At 48.7% G+C, this 21,819-nt stretch overlaps 1 protein-coding gene across 5 annotated transcripts in view; it reads right to left on the reverse strand.

Annotated features, from left to right (window-relative positions):
* Nucleotides 1–768: 768 nt before the first annotated feature.
* The window catches only part of P2ry6 (pyrimidinergic receptor P2Y6), a 43,692-nt gene continuing 22,641 nt past the window's right edge, over nucleotides 769–21,819 (reverse strand). For 2 of the 5 annotated variants that reach the window (XM_070035057.1, XM_070035055.1), the window contains 3 exons: nucleotides 7,999–8,086; nucleotides 7,610–7,704; nucleotides 769–6,766 (listed from right to left, as the gene is read on the reverse strand). In XM_070035057.1, the coding sequence (XP_069891158.1) occupies nucleotides 5,743–6,766; nucleotides 7,610–7,632 (1,047 nt within the window). In that variant the 5' untranslated portion in view covers nucleotides 7,633–7,704; nucleotides 7,999–8,086 and the 3' untranslated portion in view covers nucleotides 769–5,742. Of the gene's footprint in view, nucleotides 6,767–7,609; nucleotides 7,705–7,998; nucleotides 8,087–18,694; nucleotides 18,834–21,819 lie in introns of all 5 variants that reach the window. The other 3 variants (XR_011374951.1, XM_070035056.1, XM_070035058.1) reach the window with 3 other exon arrangements.

A 21,819-nucleotide genomic window follows, 5' to 3' on the forward strand; every position in this document is an offset into this window, starting at 1 on the left:
CACAGCTTCTGGCCACACCCCTTTGCTCCGCCCTCTACGGCGCTTTGCGCTGCGCCCCGCCCCGCCCCTCCCCTCAAAGCCTTCCCGACGCCCACCGGCCCCACCTCCCTAGAGGTCGGTCCGGCTTTGATGGTCTCTTTACCCACCCGCGCAGCTCTAGAAGCCTCTCCCCTCCGGACCATGCCCCGCCCATACACTTTCCCAGATGCTACGCCCCCACCTGCTTCTCCGCCCCCCCCCCCGCCTTTCCCTCCCCTCTTCCTAATGCTACGCCCTCTTGTCCCCGCCTTGTGTTCCGGAGTACGTGGCTCTTACGCCCTCTACTGGCCAGATCTCCCTAAGCTTCAGAGCCCCGGACAAAGCCTCAACCATCCCCCCTCCCCCCCAATGTCAAGAGTTTAGAAGGCTGTATTTGCAGTCGTTTCCTTGTCCCCTTTGTGTTTCAAACCTTCCCAAAATACACTGTCCCTCACGCACAAAAGGACTGGAACAACTTTGGCTTCTCAAGCTCAAACATACTGCGGCTGCTCCACCCTCCCGGGCGGGAAAGCTGCCTCGCCACCCTCACCTACCTTTCTTTCATACTTACCTGGGGGCTGGACTTCTTCATCTAAACGAATGACATTTTATGGAGTGTCTCTGCTGTATGGGTAATGCTAGATTGATTTTATTTAATCTTCAAACCAACCTGGGAGATACAGATTATCAGAGAGGCAACTTTACTGCCAAAGCCAGGGAACAACTGGCAGCTACTGCTGTAATTCAGACTCGGATTTCAGGGCCTTCAAATGCCATGTTCCTCCAGACAGCCTTTCCCAGCCTCAGATCCTGCTAAAACAACAACAAAACAAAGAAAGAAAGAAAAAAACAGGCCCTGGTGGCTCACACCTGTAATTCTGGCTACTCAGGAGCCTAAGATCTGAGGTTCGAAGTTTGAAGCCAGCCCAGGCAGGAAAGTCCATGAGACTCTTATCTCCAGTGAACCACCAGGAAAAAAACAGAAGTGGTGCTGTGGCTCAAAGTGGTAGAGTGCCAGCTTTGAATGAAGAAGATCAGGGATAGTGCCCAGGCCCTGAGTTCAAGCCCCACAACTGACAAAAAAAAAAAAAGAGGTTCTCTCTCCTTGAAACCCCAGCAGCCACCCTCTTTTCTTGCCAGAGTGAAACCTCCCTGGCAATAGAAGACAGCCTGCACTGCTCCCTACCCACTCAGCCCTCTGCCTCCTTCAGAACCTTCTGTGGTTCTCAAACAGTAGCACTCACACTGTGCTAGGTCAACCTTACCCAGCCAACCCCACTGCCACCCCAGTCCTAGCCAAAGGGTTAGCAGGGCTAGCAGAACTAGGTTGGGAGGCTCCATATGGATGATAGAGTCAGGGTGAGGGTAGAGCAGGACAGTAGACACTTAGGGATCATCTGACTGTGGAATGAGGAAGGGAAAATCCCACCAATACCCCAGGCCCTGCTTGCTGCCCACATAGGAGAGCTGTCTCTCCTCTCCTCTCCTGTCCTCTCCTACACCCTGGGCAGTACCTTGTGGTGGGAAATCTCTTTAGGCCAAAGGTCCTTGCTGAGTTGAGACATGTTCTAGTGAGGCCTTCATTCAATCATGGTTTAACTCTGCCTCAGGGAAACTTGGAGTAAATCTAGTAAATTCCTTTTCACTGGGAAGTCAGTAGTCAAGAACGAGCTCAGATGGAGCTTATGCCTTTCTGCCCTGTCTTGCTATGTGACCATGGGTAGATCTCTGCTTCTCTAGGCCTTGGATGCCTTATTTGAAAAGTGAGGAGTGGAGTCAGGTTTCCTTTCTAACTTTCAAGTTGATCTCTCTGACTTATAATACTGAAGTCAGACTCTTACTTTCCTTAAGGTGTTTTTTCTTTGATTTTGGGGCATGTTTTGATAGTATAGTGGGAGGAAATCTCACTCAAGAGTCTGTCTTCCCCAAAATGAAACATACTCCTTTCCGAGCTCCTTCACACCATCATTTATTTATTTATTTATTTATTTATTTATTTATTTATTTATTTATTTATTGTCATCTTCTTTCTCCTCCTCCTTCTTAGACTATGTCTATAGTCTAAGCCCAGGATAGCTTCATACTTGTGATCTGCTGGAATCACAGGTTATTCCACTGTACCTGGCTATCTCCTGCCTTCTGATCATTTTGGAGACAGAGGTCCTTATTCCATGTCAGAAATGGTGGAGACGAGTGGTGACTCAGGCCACAGGGTCCCAGAGTCCTTGTGGGCTGGACCTGAGGTGACCTGGCTGAGGCCTTCAGCCACATGGGTAGGGTGAAGGATCTAGGATCTAGGCTGGGCCTTGGTTCAAAAGGAAGTTCAGTCAGGGTATCCTATGTGTCCCAGGAGGTCTCAGGAGGCCTCCCATCTCCCAGCCTTATAGTCCCAGATGAGATTATAAAAGAAAACTCTTCTGAGAGGGGCTAGGAGTATTGGGCTCAATACACAGAGGAACATTGACTGCTGAGATTTTAAAACCAGGCCTATACTAGGAAGGGGGAATGAAAACAGCAATGTATCTACCTAGTCAGTCAAGTGGCCCAGTGAGGTCCAGGCCTCTAACATTTCCATCCTCAGTACCTATGAGAGGACTAAAAGCTTTAACCTGTATTTCAGATAAGAGAAGTGCAGACCTCTGCATGGAGCCCATCCTTTCTGAGAACCAAGGACTTTATCTAAGGAACCTTGTCTACCCTTCAAACTAGGTCAGGTTCTCACCACCTCCCCTGACACCCATCATTTTTCAGCCATAACTACCATCCCATAAGATCTTCTCCCCAGGAACCCATTGTCCAGCATGATATCTGGCATTCAGTAGGTGCTGAATTAATGCTGTACTCCCAAGCCTCTGGATTCTTTTCCATGGCAGAATGGAGTAACATCTCAAGGGAGTAACAGAATGCCTGTTACACAGTGAGCTAGAGAGGAAGGAGCTTATTGCTGCAGCTTGGACATACCCAGTGCCCTTGGCTGTTCCCATGTGGAGTGGGAATCTCTTCAAGATGGGCCCTGCTTGCTGATTCTTTTCTTTTTTGCCAGTCCTGGGGCTTGAACTCAGATCCTGGGCACTGTCCCTGAGCTACTCTTGCTCAAGGCTAGCACTCTACCACTTGAGTCACAGAGCCCCTTCTGGCTTTTTCTGTTTATGTGGTACTGAGGAATGGAACCCAGGGCTTCATGCATGCTAGGCAAGCACTCTACCACGGAGCCACATTCACAGCTCCCTCATTATTTCATTCACTAAACCTTGACCCCACTACCCTGGTTCCCTGTCCTCAAGTGACAAGACTTGAAGGTCTTTGTCCTGGAAGATTCTGCCTTGGGACTGACCTTCCTCAGAACTTCCTTTTTCCTTTTTTTGCCGGCCAACTCCACTTCCTCCGCTTCCTCCATACAGACCCCCTCCAGGCTTCTGTCTCCACATCTTTGGCTCCTTTCTGTCCTCCTATCCACCTTCTCAGCCTCAAGCTACACCCCCAGACCATGTCCCCTTCTCTAAAGATGCCTTCAGAGACATCTAAAGATGTCTCCAGAGCTGCTACTCCCCTAGACCTAGACCTTGACCCCACCCCAACTCAAGTCACTGCCCAGTTCTTCACCTGGGCATACCAGGTCAGGCTAGAACCTCATTAAATGGTTAGTTTCAGCTGTGGGTAACAAAGGCTCCCCCCCAAACCAATGGATTAAAAAACAAAACAAAACATTTATTTCTCCCTCATGGTTGGAGACCCAAGCCGCTCACAGTTTCTTGCTCTACAAGCCATAAGAGCCAGGACTACTAGGCCCAGATGATAGGGAGATAGAAAGGGCCATATCTCTAAAGACACCACCTAGTGCTAGACATGTTCCTCTCACTCTGTATTAAAGTGCCCTGGGACACTTTGCTGTTACCCCATAACCAGACCTGAATAAATGCAAGAGAGTTCTGGAAGTGAACTTTCCATCTTCTGAAGCCAGTGCTCAGCTAAACAGGAGGACTAATGCTGTGGTTGACATCCAGCTGTCTTTTCTCCCTAGAGCCACGAGGTGGCAGGTGAAGAAAAAGAACACAGGGTGATGAGGAAGTGTGGCTAGGCACCAAGTGGGTTCAGAGGGCTCAAGTGATTCCTGCATGGGTTCCAGAAAGTTTCCTAAGGATGGAGCAGGGCAGTTGGACCCTGAAGAGTAGGGCTGGAGGAGAGGGCCAGGGTGTCTCTAGTGCAGGAAATGGTACAGGCAAAAGCCTGAGGCCTTGGAAGAGGCAGGTGAAGGAGAGAAGGGGTCTGGGTTCCTAACATCGGATGCTCTGGTCTTTATAGCTTCTTTTCTAGGTGCCTTTCTGCACACTAGCTCTCTTCCAGGGTTAATTGCTTCAAAACCATGCCTATCTCTTGCCCTTTTTCTTTTCTCCTCCTCCTTCTTGTGTGTGTGTGTGTGTGTGTGTGTGTATGCCTGTTCTTGTGCAGACATTGGTGCATGTGTGCGTACACTGGTACTGAAGTTTGAACTAGGGCCTTGAGATTTCACCTGGCTTTCTTGCTCACAGTTAGTGCTCCAGTCCAATATTTTATTGTTTAGAGACAGAGTCTCTAGGACTTTTCTGCCCAGACTGAGATCTTCCAGGTCTCAGCCTCCTGAGTAGTTGGGATTATAGGCCCGAGCCATCAGTCCCCATCTTCTTTTTCAATACAAAATTGTTGTGTATCCCACACTAGTCTTGCATTTGAGATCCTTCTGTCTCCACTTCTCAAACACTGGGATGACAGACATGTGTGCTGAGGTTAAAGGTATAAGCCACAGCTCCTTTTTCCCTTTGGGTTTCTGTACACTCAGTGCCTTCCTCCTGCTAGGAACCCTCTCTTCTAGAAAGTTCCCCCTTCCTCTCCCATGTCTGTGTACTTGCCAACCCTTGCTTTTGTCTGCAGAGTGACTGAAGAACAGCTATTTTCCTCACTTACACAAGGCTACAAGGTATCTTCTCCAGGACAGAAGCACACAGGAGACTGACCCAGGCAGCACTTCTGTCTGAGGATCGCCTACTTAGCCTTTAACGTCTGCTTCTCCTGATCCCTCTGTACACTGCCTTTTCTTGGCTTCTGTCTGTCACAGCCCTGATCCCACTCTGTCAGGGTTGATGGCTCCAGCAGTTGGGAGCCTATATAGAACAGGGCTGGGACTGGTTCTCCTAAGGTTCTGGAAACACCCAGGCCTGAGCAACCAGATCTTCATTAAGGTTTACTAAATAAGGATATCATTCCTGTCTACCAGAAAGCACATATACAACCCTCTAAACACAGCTCAAATGTTCCTTCCTGGAAGCCTTCACTTCCCATCTTCTCTCATCCATTCCCTTGGTGACTTCCAAAGCAGGCAATACAGTATACCATACAATAAGGTACAATTTCTCTGTTACCGTACACTCACACTCTATTTCTGTGAGCAGCTTACCACAGTTTTCTTAACCTGATGGCTGACTGGGAACTTCTGGAGGGCCAGGCCCAGGCCTGATGGTCTTTATCACACAGACCCTGGTCCAGGGAGAGGGTTCAATAAATAGCTGGTGAGATCTTGGCCAGGGAGAAGAAGAGGTCTAGGGGTGGCCTTACTTCATGCCCAAGACAGCTAAGTTTCAATTCTCTGTCTGGTTGGAGCTGGGAGGGAATGTTGGGGAGGGGAGTTCTGGTCCCCTCTCCATCATAGCAAATGCACAGCTGCCCCTGCCTAGGGTCCTGCCTGTGGGTTCAGCTAGGTGGCTGCCGCTGCCACTTGGCTGTGAGTTTCTGTAGGAGTTCATGAGGCCGCCGGCGGAACTTCTGCTGGGTGAAGTAGAAGAGGATGGGGTCCAGCACACTGTTGGCACTGGCGAAGGGCCGTGTGCCTTTGTAGGCAGTGGCAAAGGCCTCTAGCACTGGGCAGGAGACGCCGGGTGTAGAGCGCACAGCCAGGTAAGCTGTCTTGGTGATATGGAAAGGCAAGAAGCTAATGACAAAGACAGCTGCCACGACCACAGCCATCCGCGCGGCCTTGCCACGCCTTTCTCGAGCCACAGGCCCTGCTGGGCCATCATGGCGGCACAGGCGGCGAGCCAGGAGACAGTAACAGGCCAGCAGGGCTGCAAACGGCAGCAAGAATCCAATGACAGTGAGGGCCATGCCATACGGCAGGTAGCGTGTGGCCAGAGCAGGTGGACTCAGGTCATAGCAGACTGTGCGATTCCGCTGGGTGCCAGTGGCTGCAAATACAGCCGTGGGCAGACACTGGGCTGTCACCACCAGCCACACGGCTCCACACACCAGCCAGGCAGCACGGCGGCCCCCATGCTTGTGCCAGGGAGCCAACGGGTGGCAGATGCCCAGGTAGCGCTGGAAGCTGATGCAGGTGAGGAAGAGGATGCTGCCGTGCAGGTTGGCATAGAAGAGGAAACGCACCAGGCGGCAGGTGAGGTCGCCAAAGGGCCAGTGGTCCCGCTGGGCATAGTTGTAGATGAGCAGGGGCAGTGAGCAGGCATACAACAGGTCAGCCAGGGCCAAGTTCAGGGTGTACACAGCTGTGCGGGTCAGTGCCCTGCGGGATGCAAAGATCTGGGCGATGACACAGATGTTCAGTGGCAGGCCGGCTGCCAGCACCACTGAGTACATGGGTGGCAGCAGCAGCCATTTGAAGTCTTCTTGGTAGACGCAAGTAGTGGGTGGCAAGTTCAGGGCCTGGATTGTGTCATTGTTCCACTCCATGGCTACCCAACTGGGACTTCTGTACTCAGAGAGTCTGGGAAGACAATACACACCCTGTGAATGACATGGTCACTAAACATTCAGTTGGCCTTCTCTCTCTCTCTTGGCCTTAATCTCTCTAGCGGGACCATTTGAGTACCAACTTTGTCATTTCCTGTACCCACTACCCCATGGTGGCCCACATAGCCCTCACTGTAAAGAAACATAGAATACAATAATCTACTTTCCTAATGTACTCACATGCAGGGCACTGGTGGCTCATGCCTGTAATCCTAGCTACTCAGGAGGCTGAGATGTGGGGATCATGGTTTGAGGCCAGCGCAGACTGAAAAGTCTGTGGGACTCTTATCTCCAGTTAATCTAGGAAAAGCTTGAAATGGGGATGTGGCTCAAGTGGTAGAGTGCTAGCCTTGAGCAAAAAGGAGCTCAGGAATAGAGCCCAGTCCCAGAGTTCAAGCCTCAGGACTGGCAAAAAAAAAAAAAAAAAAAAAAAAAAAAGAAAGAAAGAAAGAAAGAAAGAAAGAAAGAAAGAAAGAAATATACTCATGCTTGACCTATGTTAATTGTAACCGCTCTGTACATCACCTTTCTAATAACAATAAAAACAAAAATTAAGGCCAGGCACCGGTGGCTCATGCATGTAATCCTAGCTCCTCAGAAGGCTGAGATGTGAGGATCACAGTTCAAAGCCAGCCCAGGCAGGAAAGTCCACGAGACTGTTTTCTCCAATTAACCACCAGAAATCCAGGGCGCTGGGGCTCAAAGTGGTAGAGCACTAGCCTTGAGTAAAAGAGCTCAGGAATAGCACCCAAGCCCCAAGTTCATCTCACAACTGACAGTAAATAAATAAATATAAAATAAAATAAAGATTAATTACCTTCTTAGAGAACTTCTATTCATCCTTCAAAATCCGGGTTAAATGGCTCCTCTGTTAGTGGAGGTTGATGGACTTGGGTTTGAATTGCAATTCTGCTGTTATATGATCTTGGAGTTAGTGATTTACCCTTTCTGAGGCTCAGTTTCCCCCATCTGAGCACTCAGTGTGTTCACCTCTCAGGAATGTTATGTGGCAAACAGCACTAAATTGTACTACCCAGGGCTTCCCCAGAGCACCCTGCAGCCTGTAATCATGGGGGATTCGGCCTGTGTTGCATAGACCAAAGACCTCCTGAGAAGCTAGATTTTCTGCTTTCTCTGTGTCTTAGAGCCAGGCCTAAGATCTGGGTAAACTGTTCGTTCACCCAAAGGAATATAGCAGTCACATACCGAGATCTCACTGACGGCAGCTTCAACTTCCTCAGACTGAATTTCGCCTTCCAAAGCCATGGTTGCTTTTTGGTCACCGTCTAGATATCTGTAAAATAGGGGAAAGAGAAGATGAGAGTTCCCTAAAACCTCTTTCCAATTGACCTGAAGATACCAAGGTGATTCAAGCAAAGCATGGATGTTACAGTACCCCCTCTTGTGGCCATAGAGAAAATAGCTTCCTCAAAGGCAAATGGGTGAAGCCGGACAGAATTAGAAATCCAGACACCTTGAGGGGCAGGAAGGTCAACTCAATTAGTGAATTAGAAGCAGAGCCAGAACCAGAACCCCTCAAGCTAGTTCAGAGGAGATGCTCAGTCCACAGGCATGAGATGTAGAGGTTATAATGTGGCTTCAGAGCTAAGCATGCCTGGGTTGGAATATTGGATTCCCTGCTATGTTGAGTGCTCCAGTTACTCATCTTTTCTGAACCTGTGTCATCAATAGTACAATGAACATGGGCCTGATATGTGATTGTATCCTGTTACTTGATACCACCTTTCATTGGTTCAAGCTGGGTTTGGGGGTCTAGCAGTACAAATGTCTCTTAGGGAGGGTTTCATGTTGGGGGGAGGGTGTCTGATTCCACTAAATACTCTTGGTTAATGGTGTTTCCACATTACTGATGACTATAGGGAATTTACAGTTCAAACCAAACAACTTATAAAGCAACCCCTTTAAGATAGGGAGTTCAGTCCTCTCTTCTCCCTATTTTACATATGGGAGAAACAGGCCTAGAACAAAGTATTAAGTCCTGCAAACACACCCAGAGGGTAGAAAAGAGTTGAGGCTGAGCACATGGACTCTGGTCCATTCAAATCCCAGCTCTGTCCCATGTGTGACCTGTGTAGCCTTGGGCATATAACTTAACCAGACACCTCAGTTTCCTCATCTGTAAAATGGGGTAACATGGCACCTGCCTCATAAGGTTGTTGTGAGGGCTAGCACCTGGCACAGTGCTAACTGTTAGGTATTCCTTTTGCTTGTTGGTTGGTTTTGAGACAGGATCTTGTAGCCCTGATTGGTCTCAAACTCAAAATCTTCCTCTTCACATTTCAGAGTCTGAGTAATAGGTGTGTACCATTATACTCGCTTTCTTTCTTTCTTTCTTTCTTTCTTTCTTTCTTTCTTTCTTTCTTTCTTTCTTTTTCTTTCTTTCTTTCTTTCTTTCTTTTTCTTTCTTTCTTTCTTTCTTTCTTTCTTTCTTTCTTTCTACCGTTCTTTCTACCGTTCTTTCTACCGTTCTTTCTACCGTTCTTTCTTCTTTCTATCTTTTTCTTTCTCTCTCTCCTTCCTTCCTTTCCTTCTTTCTTTTCTCCCTCCCTCCCTCCCTCCCTCCCTCCCTCCTTTCCTTCCTTCCTTCCTTCCTTCCTTCTTTCCTCCCTCCCTCCCTCTCTTCCTTCCTTCCTCCCTCCCTTCCTTCCTTCCTTCCTCCCTCCCTCCCTCTCTCCCTCCCTCTCCCTCTCTCTCTCTCTCTCTTTCTTTCTTTCTTTCTTTTCCTATACTGAGACTTGAATCCCAGGACTTCATATTTGTTAGACAAGTACTTTACCACTTGAACCATGCCCCTAGCCCTTATCAGCTGTTCTTAAATGTGAATACTAAATAAGGTTATAGAATTTATTTGTATTTTTTGTGTGCCTGTCTTGGGGCTTGAACTCAGGGCCATCCCTAAGCCTTTTTTTTTTTTTTTTGCTCAGGGCTAGTACTCTACCACTTGAGCCACAGCTTCAGTTCTGGATATTTTTGATGATTAACTGGAGATCAGAGTCATACAAACTCTTCTGCCTGGCCTGGCTTCAAACCATGACTCTCAGCTCTCAGCCTCCTGAGTAGCTAGCATTATAGGCATGAGCCACCAGTGCCCACCTATCTTATATGCTTTTTTTTTTTGTTAGTCGTGGGGCTTGAACTCTGGGCCTGGGTGCTGTCCCTGTGCTCTTCAGCTCAAGGCAAATGCTCTACCACCTGAGCTACAGCGCCACTTCCTCCACCTATCTTAAAAAATTTAAAATAGTACATCAGAGCCAAACATTTCTTCCGAACTTAAAATTTTATCTTATTTATTTATTTTGTGCCAGCATTGGAGCTTGAACTCAGGGCATCTTGTTTTTGTTTGGCTTTTTAGCTCAAGACTGGCACTCTACCACCTGAGCCATAGCTCCTCTTACAGATTTTTGCTGGTTAATTAGAGATAAGAGTCTCATTTTTCTCTGCACTTTTCTGCCCAGCTGGTTTCTAACCTCCATCCTCAGACTCAGCCTCCTGAATAGCTAGGATTACAAGCATGAGCCACCAGTGCCTGGCTTTAAATTTTAATGTAATTATTTTACCTCAATTCTGGAGAAAATGATAGTGTTTGGATTCTCTGGTAGTACCCCATGCCCAATATCACCTTTGGTTATGGAGGATTCCTCTGAGCCTTGTCAGAGCTGTGTGATGGAGATGGGGTGGGCACATAAGGAAGCTGGAAGCTGCAGGAGGGCCCCCCAGCGGGCCAGGAAGCAAGATCAATCAGTATAGTCTGCAAGAGTTCCTTCATTCATTTCTGCATTCACTCGTTCTTTCATTCATACATCGTGTTCATTCACACATCTTACTGTTTGCTAGTACAGTAGGTAGATGCAGGTGTGGGTGTATACACAGTTGCACATGCAGCTACAGATGTGCTAGTCTGAGGGAGAGACTATTGCGAGCCACTGGGTGAAAGGAGCTTTTCCAGGAAGAATGAAGGCCCCTGGCCTGAGGGAGATCTCCATGGGTGGAACAGGATATAATGATTCCTAGTTGCAGACAGGGAGAGACAGGCAGGATCTGAGAGGAGATCAGCATGGGTGGAAGGATGCTGTGTCCATAAACCTTGCTTTGGGAAGCCCTGACACTTCTTAGATACGGCCCTAGAGGTGGCTAGAGACGGCTCCCTGGTGAGGTAGGGGCTAAAGAGGGTATCAAGGGAGCTGTCCTGTGTCCCAAGGGCCAAGCCAGGAGAGGCAGGCCAGGATGCACCACCAGATCCCCATTCACTGAACTTTCTGAGGACTGAAGATTGATTGCTCTCCCCCTCCTGCAGGGCCTGCTCTACTTCTAGGTAGCAGCTTGCATTGGCTTTGTCACCAACGGGTAGGCCCTAAGTTCTGCACCAGCTCAAACCCCAGCCCTTCCTTGGGCTGTAACTATGCTGCCCACATTGGGTCTCAGGACAACCTTCCCATGTCCTTCTGCCCTTGGGGAAACATCTCAGCTTCTGTCCTGATGCTCAAGGCTCTGCTCAGCCATCCAGCCTCATCTGAATGACCCCAGTTCCATTCTGCTTTCTACTCTTTCCTGCCCTTCTCTTCCCGAGACACAGAGATGGCCATACAACCACTGGCAGTGGAGATCTGGTGCCCTGTCTATTCCTACCACACAAAGTGCCATCCAACTCCTTTGTGTTCAGACACCTTAAGTATTCATCAGGTTCCCAATCCCTTCATGCTGCTTCTTCCTCTGAGCCCTAGCTAGGTGGAATCCTTCCTCCAGGCCCCCAATTCTGTGGGCATCCCCTAGATCATCACCATCTCCAGCCTGCCTGCCAGAATCACAGTAGCTTGACAACAGCTACCCCCACCACACCCCATCCCACACTGGTCTGCAGCCCCACATGCACCAAGACTCACATGCGACCTCCTGTCCCAACAGCAGCACAGTTATCCCAAATGCATTAGAGCCAAGAGAAGCCAGACACACTCTGGACTCAGTCAGGAGGCCACACCCCTTACGGTGGACAGCTTCCTCTGCTTCCTGGCAGGGCTGTCTCTGACTGAAATAGTCTCCCTCACTACCACCCCCCTAGCACCTTGGCCTAGCCTGGCGGAAATTAGACCTGGAAGAGCCAGGAGGAGGAGAATAGGCATCCTTCCCAGAACCCCTGCCCCAGCCATGGAAAGAGGGAGATGAGGAAGGGGGGAGAAGGGAGGATCACAGGCTTCTGGTCACCAGATTCACAGACCCAGAAGTTTGTTTCTACCGAATGGGCTGGGAAATTAGAGTTCTCATTGCTCCTTTAATAGCAGGGTCACTGGGAACCCATTTATTTGCTCATTCATTCCTTCGTCTATCAGCCTTCCTCCCCCACTTTGATTTAACAGCTCCTTTACCCACATGGTCTTCTTCCTACTTTTCTACAAGGCTGGTGCTTAGGCAGCTCCCTGCCCCTTCTCTCCTTTCCTCCTTTTTTTTTTTTGTGCCAGTTCTAGGTCTTGAACTCAGGGCCTGAGCACTGTCCCTGAGCTTCTGTGATCAAAGCTAACACTCTACCATTTAAGCTACTTATAGCTTTTTGGGTGATTAATTGGAGATATGAATTTCTTGGAAGCTGGGTGCTCAGGCCGATAATCCTAGCTCCTCAGGAGGCTGAGATCTGAGGATCATGATTCAAAACCAGCCCCGGTAGGAAACTGTGAGACTTTTGTCTCCAATAAACTACCAGAAAGGCTAAAAGTAGAGCCATGGCTCAAGGCTCAAGTGGTAGAGTACTAGCCTTGAGCAAAAAGAATCTGAGGGACAGTGCCCAGGCCCTGTGTTCAAGCCCCAGGACTGGCAAAGAAAAAAAGTCTCTTTAACTTTCCAGCCTGGGCTGGCTTTGAACCACAATCCTCAGATCTCAGCCTCTTAAGTAGCTAGGATTACAAGCATGAGCCACCAGCGCCCGGCCCCTTCTTTTCTTCTGTCCTTATCTATTGAGCACCTTCTGTATGCCATGAGTTCCTCCCTCATTCCCCCCATTAGCAGTCACTGCCTCTTCCACACACAGGCCCAGGGTTCACAGGGAGTGATGGTGGGGGATGAGGAGCAATAAGGATGTGACCCCAAGTATTTCTCCTGAGTGAGAATCTTTTTGCCGGGGTGAGGGCCTCCCTAGAACCTCCTCATTACTAAACCAGGCTTTGGAGCTTTTAGATCAACCAGGAGGTGAGTGACTCCTCACTGTCCTCTGGAGGCCAAATCTCCTTGTCTGACCTAAACTTGTGGGACCTGGGAGGTCAAGGTGGCCTGGCTTTTCACCCAGTTACCAGTCCCTTACTGGGTCCCCCAAGATGATCTCCTGTGGCTATGCCCTACAAGGATGATCATTGTCTATCCCAGCAACTCTGAGAGCCCCTAGCCAGGGCTTGTTTCAGACATTTGGAGTCTTAATTCCTGCCACTGGGTGTCTTCTCCTCAGTGACTTGGCCAGGAGGTGGCACCAGTGGACAAGCCCAGAAGAGCCAGCCTTCAGAGAAGGCCTTGACAGGACCTCCTGGAGGGGCCATCTCTGGGCAATCTCAGGATGTCCCTCAGCCTTTCTTTACTTATCTTCTCAGATAAGCATGGCCTAGCCCTCAGATACTCACTTTATCCTTTGTGGATCATAGAAGCCTGGGTTACATTGCCAGGGAGCATTGCCAGCAGGCACAGAACCAGTGTGAACCCTTGAGTAGAGACCCTGGGAATGACCCCCTGACATCAGTCATCTACTGCCATATCTACACCATCAGCAGCCTTTTGTTTTCAGAAGGACAGCCTCTGTTAGTTTTATATTTGTAGACAAGAATAACCATGAAGTTAATTCTGTAGTAGAAGCAGCTGAAGGTAGGCAAAGGAAGAACTAACTGGCAAGGTCAAAGCTCTTTGTGTTACTTAGATCCTATGGTCTCAGGATCCCTTTATATTCCCCCAGGGCCAAAGCATTCTGAGGAATCAGGAGCCTGTTAGCCAGAGGCCAGAGCTGGAAGACTGAGTCACTACCTGCCAGTGGGGAGACAGAAAGCAAGCAGACACACTGGACCTGGGCAGATGCTTCCTAACTTTGACTTGCCTGCCTGCTGGGAAATGAAGCCTGGAAAGCCCCTTGTGGGCCCCTGGCCTCCAAGCGTAGCAGCTATCAAGAGTACAGGATGGCAGGGGTCAAGACCCACCTTCCTGTGAAGAGACAGACCGGTTAGATTTTGCCGCCAACTTGCTGTGTGACCTGGGGCCAGTTACCTATCCCTGTCAGGCTCCAGGCATCATCCAGCTCTGATGCTGGGTAGCAGCTGGGCCTGGGGCAGGGGTATGCCTGGTGTCCACCTCAGGCCAGTCTGAAGTCAGGTTCCTGATACCATCATCCAAGGCCCCACCTGTAGGCCTTTGGACCTCACCTGTGTGGTATCAGGCTGGCCACAGGGAGGACATGAGGGGTACTAGCATCTTTTTTCACTTCTTGTTTTCCACTTCCCCTTCTCATCTTCTGCTTACCAGGAGTGAAGCTGGAACTGAAACTGCCATCCATTCTGAGTGCCAGGAAGGGGAAGCTGCAGCTTGGGGGGCCTCAGTGGGGTGTGGGAGGGGTGAGTCAGGGCTGTTTCCCTTCTTTCTCTTGGTCCCTTCAAATTGAGCAGTAGGGTACACAGGCCCCCTCAACTCAGACATGTGGCTTCATTGAGCACAATGTGCCAAACATTGCACAAAATGACTTCATTCACTCTTTCTCTAATAGTACTGGGATTTGAACTCAGGGTCTCACACTTGGTATAGGCAGATTCTCTACCACTTGAGCCACAGCTCCTAATCCATTTGGACCATGCTCAATTTTCTTTTTTTTCCTTTCCTTTTCTTTTTTTTCCTTTCCTTTCCTTTTCTTTCCTTCTTTCTTTTCCTGCTTCCTTCTTTCTCTCTCTCTTTCTTTCTCTCTCCCTCTCCTTCTTTCCTTCCTTCCTTCTTTCTTTCTTTCCTTCCTTCCTCCTTCCTTCCTTCCTTCCTTCTTTTCCTTCCTTCCTTTCTTCCTTCCTTCCTTTCTTCCTTCCTTCCTTTCTTTCTTTCTTTCTTTCTTTCTTTCTTTCTTTCTTTCTTTCTTTCTTTCTTTCTTTCTTTCTTTCTTTCTTTCTTTCTTTCTTTCTTTCTTTCTTTCTTTCTTTCTTTCTTTCTTTCTTTCTTTCTTTCTTTCTTTCCTGGTCCTGGGGCTTGAACTCAGGGCCTGGTGCTGTCCTGAGCCTTTTTGTACTCAAGGCTAGTGCTCTACCACTTGAGCCACAGCATCTTTCAGCATTTTCTGAGTAATTTATTGTAGATAAGATTCTTGTAGACTTTCCTGCTCTGGCTGGATTTGAACTGTGATCCTCAGATCTCAGCCTCCTGAATAGCTTAGGAGTACAGGCACAGGCCGCTGGCTCCTGGCTTTTTCTTGAGACACAGTTTTGTTAATATTTTGCCTAGAGGGTGTCTAACTGCAATTCCAACTCTGTCTCCCAAGTAGTTGGGCTTAGAGGTCTAGTCTTCCCAGCGAATCTCATTTTTACAGTTCTCTGAGGAATGTGACTAGGGAGTTGATGCTCACAGAGGCCCTGGCGGGTGCAGGACTTAAAGGTTATAGCTTCCTGGCCTTTACTGGGGCTACAGCTCCTCCACCCAACACTCTCCCATGTCCCTTGGCTGAGGCCACTTGGATATCCCTTCAAGAAGGAGCCTGCTGTTTAGCCTCAAGAAGCACAGTTGGCTTCAGCCTGCTGGTGCCTTCAGGGCCCGCCCATCCTCCCTGATAACCAGGCTCCAGACAGTGGCGGGAAAGGATGGCCCAGGTCCAGCTGGTGGCCTTCCCTGCAGCATTGTTCTGCCTCTCCTCATTCTTCCACCCAGTTCCCAGACCCCTCTCATGATGACAACCCCTCACATGTTTCCTGGGGGTGGGGTGGGGGGAAGCTCCTTCCTTTGGAGTCTTGAGATCTGCGAGGTGGGCCTGTGTGAGAGAGAAGTAAACTCTTCTGGCTTTGAGAGCCACCTCCGCTGGGAAGCTGGGGTTCCATGCTGAGGATTTTGCTGGATAGTTGGGAAGAAGAGGGGTCTCCCTGGGGTTCATGAAGATGGCAGAAAGGACTGCTAGAGCTCCTGTGTGCCAGCCACTGTCCTTGGCACTGGAGAGGAGATCCACAACTAAAGCCAAGCAGAGGCAGAGTGGAGAGATAAGAACACACAAACCCCTGAGAATGTCTGCTTGCAGCCATGCCTAAAGCTTTACCTCCTGCTGAACTTTTTAGTGGGAGAAGCTGATCATTTCCCTTTTTGTCTTGGCCTGTTTGATCTAGGATTGCGTCAGGCAAAACCAGGCATCTTGCCTCTAGATCTGCACCCTCTTCCTCCTCCTTTCTCACAGCTTTGGGCTAGAAGCCCACTGTCGCTGTGTGAGAGGCTGGTACTGGACACATAGCTGAAGACTGTCAATAGAGAGCAGCTGGTGACACAGGGACTGCTAGATTAAGATTGGTTTCCCAGGGAACAGCCATGAAGACCCCAGTTCACTTCCCATGATGCTCCCAGAGAGAGCACTTAGTGGTCTCAGCAGCGCTTACAAAGGACAACAGAAGCCAGGAAGCCTCAATCCTTCCTGTGTGAGTTAGGGAGGTGGCTTTGCCTCTCTAAGTCTCATTTTCCTGTGCTACTCACTACTTACTTCCTTGGCTAGTCAGTGGATGCCAGACCCTGAGCTCAGAGCTTTTGCTTTAGGATCCCTGTGTGATAGACTGTGTTGTCTCCACATCACAAATGAGAAATCAGGCTGCTCTGGTTTGGATATGAAGTATTCTTTAAAAAAAAAAAATCTCATGTATGGGAGACCTGCTCCCTAGCTGGCAGGTAACTTTATCAGTGCGTTTATCCACTCATGAGTTCATAGCTGAATGAGCTGATAGGAGGCAGAGCCTAGCTGGAAGTAGGTTCATGGGAATTGTCTTTGAAGGGCCTTTCTCGTCCCCTGACCCACTTCTCCTGTATCCTTGTCTTTAGCCTTATTGTCTCTGCCAGGAGGTGAGCAGCTTTCCTCTGCCCTATCCAAAATGTTCTGCCTCTCCAAAGGCCCTCAGCCATGGGGCTAAGTGACCCTGGACTGAAACTTCTGAAACCACAGGCCATAATAGATGTTTGTGTCAGCTGACTGATACAGAGACTTAGGGAAAGCTGGTGACTTGCTGCCCAAGGTGACAATGAGTCAGTGGTGATCTCAGAGGAAGATGCAGATCTGAGTAATAATGTGCTGGGAAGAGAGGTGACACTCTTCCGTATAGGAAAACTGAGGCCAGCAAGATCAGCAACCCACCATGACCCTCTGCATCTCAGGAATAGAAAGACCTGAGATAAGCCCAAAACCAAACAAAAAACAGAGTGCAGAAATCAGGAAAGAGAAGCCAGCCCAAGCCAAGAGTCCATGTCAGGCAAACTTTCACCTTTCTCTAACTTTTTTTGGATCTGGGGACATGGTTTGTTTGCACAGACTCCAGCTTCCAAAAGCACTGGGAAATGTTGAATGATTGGATCCAGTCCATAAAGATGAGCCATAGGGCTCTGTCCTTGGTGCTGCCTATTCAATTATTATTATTTCTTTTTAAATTTTTTTGTCTTAACCCAAGGAATGATGGCTTATACCTATAATCATAGCTACTCAGGAGGCTGAGAGCCAGAGGATTGTGTTTTGAAGCTAGCCTTGACAGAAAAGTCCATAAAACTCATCTCCAAAGTGACCAGCACAAAGCAGAACCAGAGGCATGGCTCAAGTGGTAGGGTACCAGTAGAGCAAATGTCAGGCCTCAAGTTGAAACCCTAACACCACTTGAAAAAAAAAAGCAAAAATCTTTGTCCAGACTCCATCCTCAGGGGATTAAAGGGCATGGCTGTGGGAATAAGCACCCCTAAGCCTGCCTGCATCCCCAACTCTGACCTCAGATAGGGAGGAACACCAGCACTGCCTGAGTGTTTATGGTCTATTTCATAAGCAGATACAAGGTTGCAAGTAGCTGGTGAGGTTTACAACTCTCTGTCTACAACTGGAAAGAGTCTTAGAGGACCTCCTCACCTCTAATAAAAGGTACACCAAGGATGAGAGGCCTTAGATCACCTGACTTGGAGCTCATCCACTCCCCTGAGAGATTCTTGAAGCCACCTGATGGCTTGGCAGACCCCTATTTGTATCCTCCCCATAACAGGGCACCCATTTCCCTCCCAGGCTGCTGTTTCTCACCTTGAGAAAGCATTCTGGGCGCCTACCTGCTGGGCTGAAGATCTGCAAATAGTCACCAACTCCCTTTTCCAAGGGGACCTGCCAGAGACCAGCTGTCCCAGGACACCCTGTGGACATTGTCTCATCTGTCTTCCTTAACTTCCCTCATTCCCATGGAACAATGCCATGTTTATGGGAAACCAGGTAGTGGAGCCTATACATACTAGCTCAGTAGTCAGGGTTGTGACTATTCCCAAGTCTGACTAGCTAGTCCTGGCTTATTTTCTGACTGGAACCTGCAAGGAGGGAAGTATTCTTGTGTGTGTGTGTGTGTGCGCGCGCGTGCGCGCACGCATGCGCGTGCACGTGTGCACGTGTACGCACACGCCATTACTGGGGCTTCAACTTGGGGCCTAGGTGCTAACACTTTTCCTGATCAAGTCTAGCACTCTATCACTTGAGCCACAGCTCTATTTTTGACATTTTTCTGGTTAATTAGAAATGAGTCATATGGAATTTCCTGTTTAGGCTGGGTTTGAACAGAGATCGTCAGATCTCAGCCCCCTGAGTAGCTAGGATAACAGCTGTGAGCCACTGATGCCCAGCTCTTTACCATTTTGAGAGAAGGAAATTGGGGCCCCCAAAGCTTACTAACTTTCCAGGGTCAGTAATTACCTTATGGTCTTCTTTCTACTGGGCTGGACCACCTTCTACCAAACCTCAAAGTCTCCAAGTGAACCATGCTGGATGGTGGCCTCATTTGTGGCCAACCCATTGTGGGAGGAAAGGGTTTTGTAGGTATCTGTGGGGTGGTCTGAGAGGAGAATAGGAGACAAAAGGCAGGGTCAATTTTGGTTTCAGGGTGCAGGTTCTGAGGCTGGCAGGTGCAGGTGACTCTAGTGGTGGATGATACTACTTGTGAAGATTTCCTCTGCCACTTGAGCTGAAACTGAGACTCCATCCCAGCCACATGCACACCCAGCTCTTTTTCTCTGCCGTTTCCCCTCCTTCACACTTGTGTGTCTGTGTCTGTGTATGAGAGAGAGAGAGAGAGAGAGAGAGAGAGAGAGAGAGAGAGAGAGAGAGAGAGAGAGAGAGAGAGAGAGAGAGAGAGAGAGAGAGAGAGAGAGAGAAAGTACACTGGGGTTTGAACACTCAGGACCTCATCCTCGCTAGGCAAATGCTGCCCACTTGAGCCACACCCCAGACCTTACAGATCTTTTTTATTCTGGGGCTTGAGCTCCGGGCCTGGTCTTTGCCCCTGACCTTCTTTTTGTTCAAGGCTAGCACTCTACCACTTAAGTCATAACTCTACTTTCAGCTTTTTTGGTACTTTAGTGGAAATAAAAGTCTCACAGACTTTCCTGCTTGGGCTAGCTTTGAAACATAATTCTCAGATTTGAGTAGCTAGGATTATAGGCTTGAGCCACCAGCACCCATCTAAGATAATTTTTTTCACAAATATCCTAATTGTTAGTTTGTTTTGTCTCTCTTCCTCCACCAGAACATAACCTCCACTAGTTTCTTCATTTTCCCCTACTGTGGCATGTCTAATAACTAGGACAGAGACTGATACATGGTAGATAATAAATACATGAGTGGGCTGGGAATGTGGCTTAGTGTGCTTGCTTAGTATGCATTAAACCCTGAGGTTTGATTCCTCAGTATCACATAAACAGAAAAAGCTAGGAATGATGCTGTGGCTCTAGTGGTAGAGTGCTAGCCTTGAGTCAAAGAACCTTAGGGACAATGCCCAGGCCCTGACTTCAAGCCACAGCAGGAGAAACAAACAAACAAACAAATAAATAAATAGTGAATGGATCCCATGGCTTGTTCAAAAGAAGGAAGACCCAGAGGTGGGAACCTAATCGTGAATATAGACTTGGCTAGAGGCTGTAGTGCAAGGTGAAATTTGTACTCAGAGTGTGTTTATTGGGCATTGGGAGTAGATACATGGAACCACTAAAGTCACCCCCTGGGGCTCTTTGGGTGTTTAAAGAATTAGGCTGTGATCATTAAGTGATGTATGACTACAATGAAAAAGGTGATCAAAAACAATATATTTATTACAACATTATTTGATAGCAAATGGATGCAATAAATGTCCAGCAAAAGGAAAATAAAATTTCATAATCATATGATAATTATATGGCAGAGCTAGGGGCATAGCTCAAATGGAAGGGGCTACTTCTTCAGCTTGCTCAGGGTCTTTGGTTCAATCCCCCAAACTACTCAACATAGATATCTAGCCAGATACAGATAGATAAATAAATAAAATGATGCAGCAGTTAAAAAAATAAAGAATTGGGCTGTGAAGGGTCCCAGCTGAAGGGACAAACAGGCAGCTTGGTGGGGCTGAGCTGCTCATCTCTGCCTCTCCACTGGCAATATCTCAGGTCCTCCCTGAGTCCCTCTCCTCCCCAGTCCTATCCGCATCTCCCAGCAACCACCAGTGGTGGGAGGTTTAGGCCTTCCAGCTTGCACAAAATTACTCTGTCTGTACCAAGCCCTCTTATTCAGTTCCCTTGGTCCAGCAGCTTCCTGGCCTCTCTACCATGCCAGCCTGCACCTCTACCCAAGTGGCCCATACATAGCACCATCACCCTGATCCATTCTCACTGTGGTCAGAGTGTGATTGGAGGAAGTGACAGATGGTTCTATGGTCTAACTGCTCTGGCTGCTGGCCCACTGGCTGCTCCCAACCTTATTTTAGGGCCAGTTACTGGGACTTGAAGTCAAGGCCTGGGTTCTGTCCTTTAGCTTTTTAGATTTTTCCTCAGGGCTGGGGCTCTGCCACATCTCTACTTTTCGCTTTCTTGAAGGTAAGAGCCTCTTGGACTTTCATGCCTGGGCTAGCTTTGAACCTCAATTCTCAGGTCTCAGCTTCCTGAGTAGCTGGGTTTACAGACATAAGCCACCAGTGCCTGGCTGCTCCCAACTTTTTGCCTGGCCCTGGGTCAGCCTCTCTTCTCTGTCTTCTATGCCTTGGCCATATTTCTGTCAACCCTACACCCTTCACCCCACGAGACCTCATTCAGCTTTTTCAGAGCAGAGCTATTTCAGGGCCACCTTCAACTTCCTCTTGCCTAACCAACTCTTCTGTTCTTACCCCCATTCATCTCTCCTCCTCAGCTCCAGGCAGCGGGTTCCTTCCCCTTAGCTCACTCACCCATCTCAGCAAAACCTCTTTCCTGACCCCTCATGCCTCTCCAGCTGTGTCTCTTCCTCCATCACCCCCCATCTCTGGGAGAGTCCTTCACTTCCTCTTTGCACCCACTTCTCACGCCCTTGAACTCAAGCCAGGGCAGAGCAGAGAGCCTTTGGAACCAGCTGAGGGAAGATTTATAGACATCTATCCCCTAGATGAGGCTGGCAAGAGGGGACCAAGGAGCCAGCCATCATCTGAGCTTTATTGTAAGGAAATTTCCAGTGACTTGACATCCAGGCCTGAGGGAGAAAAGGCTACTGGCAATGACTGCAGTCTGGACATCCCAAGTATCACTTAAGGCTGGTGCCGGGCTGGACAGGGAAACCGTCTTGGTGGCTTCCAAGAAGGGGCTGGAATGTGAGCAAGGCTTAGGATGGGCCGTAGTACCACTGGAAAATCTGTTTTGAGGGTCTGGGGAATTCTGAAGAGGGTAGGAGGGGCTGGCTTGGATGGCACTTTTGCAAAGCATATGACATTGGTTCAAGAAAATAGCAATTATTTGTATCATAGAGTAGGAGGCCATAATGATGGCAGGAGAGGGTAGGACGTTGGCAAACAAAATATACAGCTTCCTTATACAAAATATAAGGAA

The sequence above is a fragment of the Dipodomys merriami genome, unplaced genomic scaffold (assembly GCF_024711535.1).
Source record: "Dipodomys merriami isolate MVZ:Mamm:240054 unplaced genomic scaffold, mDipMer1.0.p SCAF_25, whole genome shotgun sequence".
Classification (NCBI taxonomy): Eukaryota; Metazoa; Chordata; class Mammalia; order Rodentia; family Heteromyidae; genus Dipodomys; species Dipodomys merriami.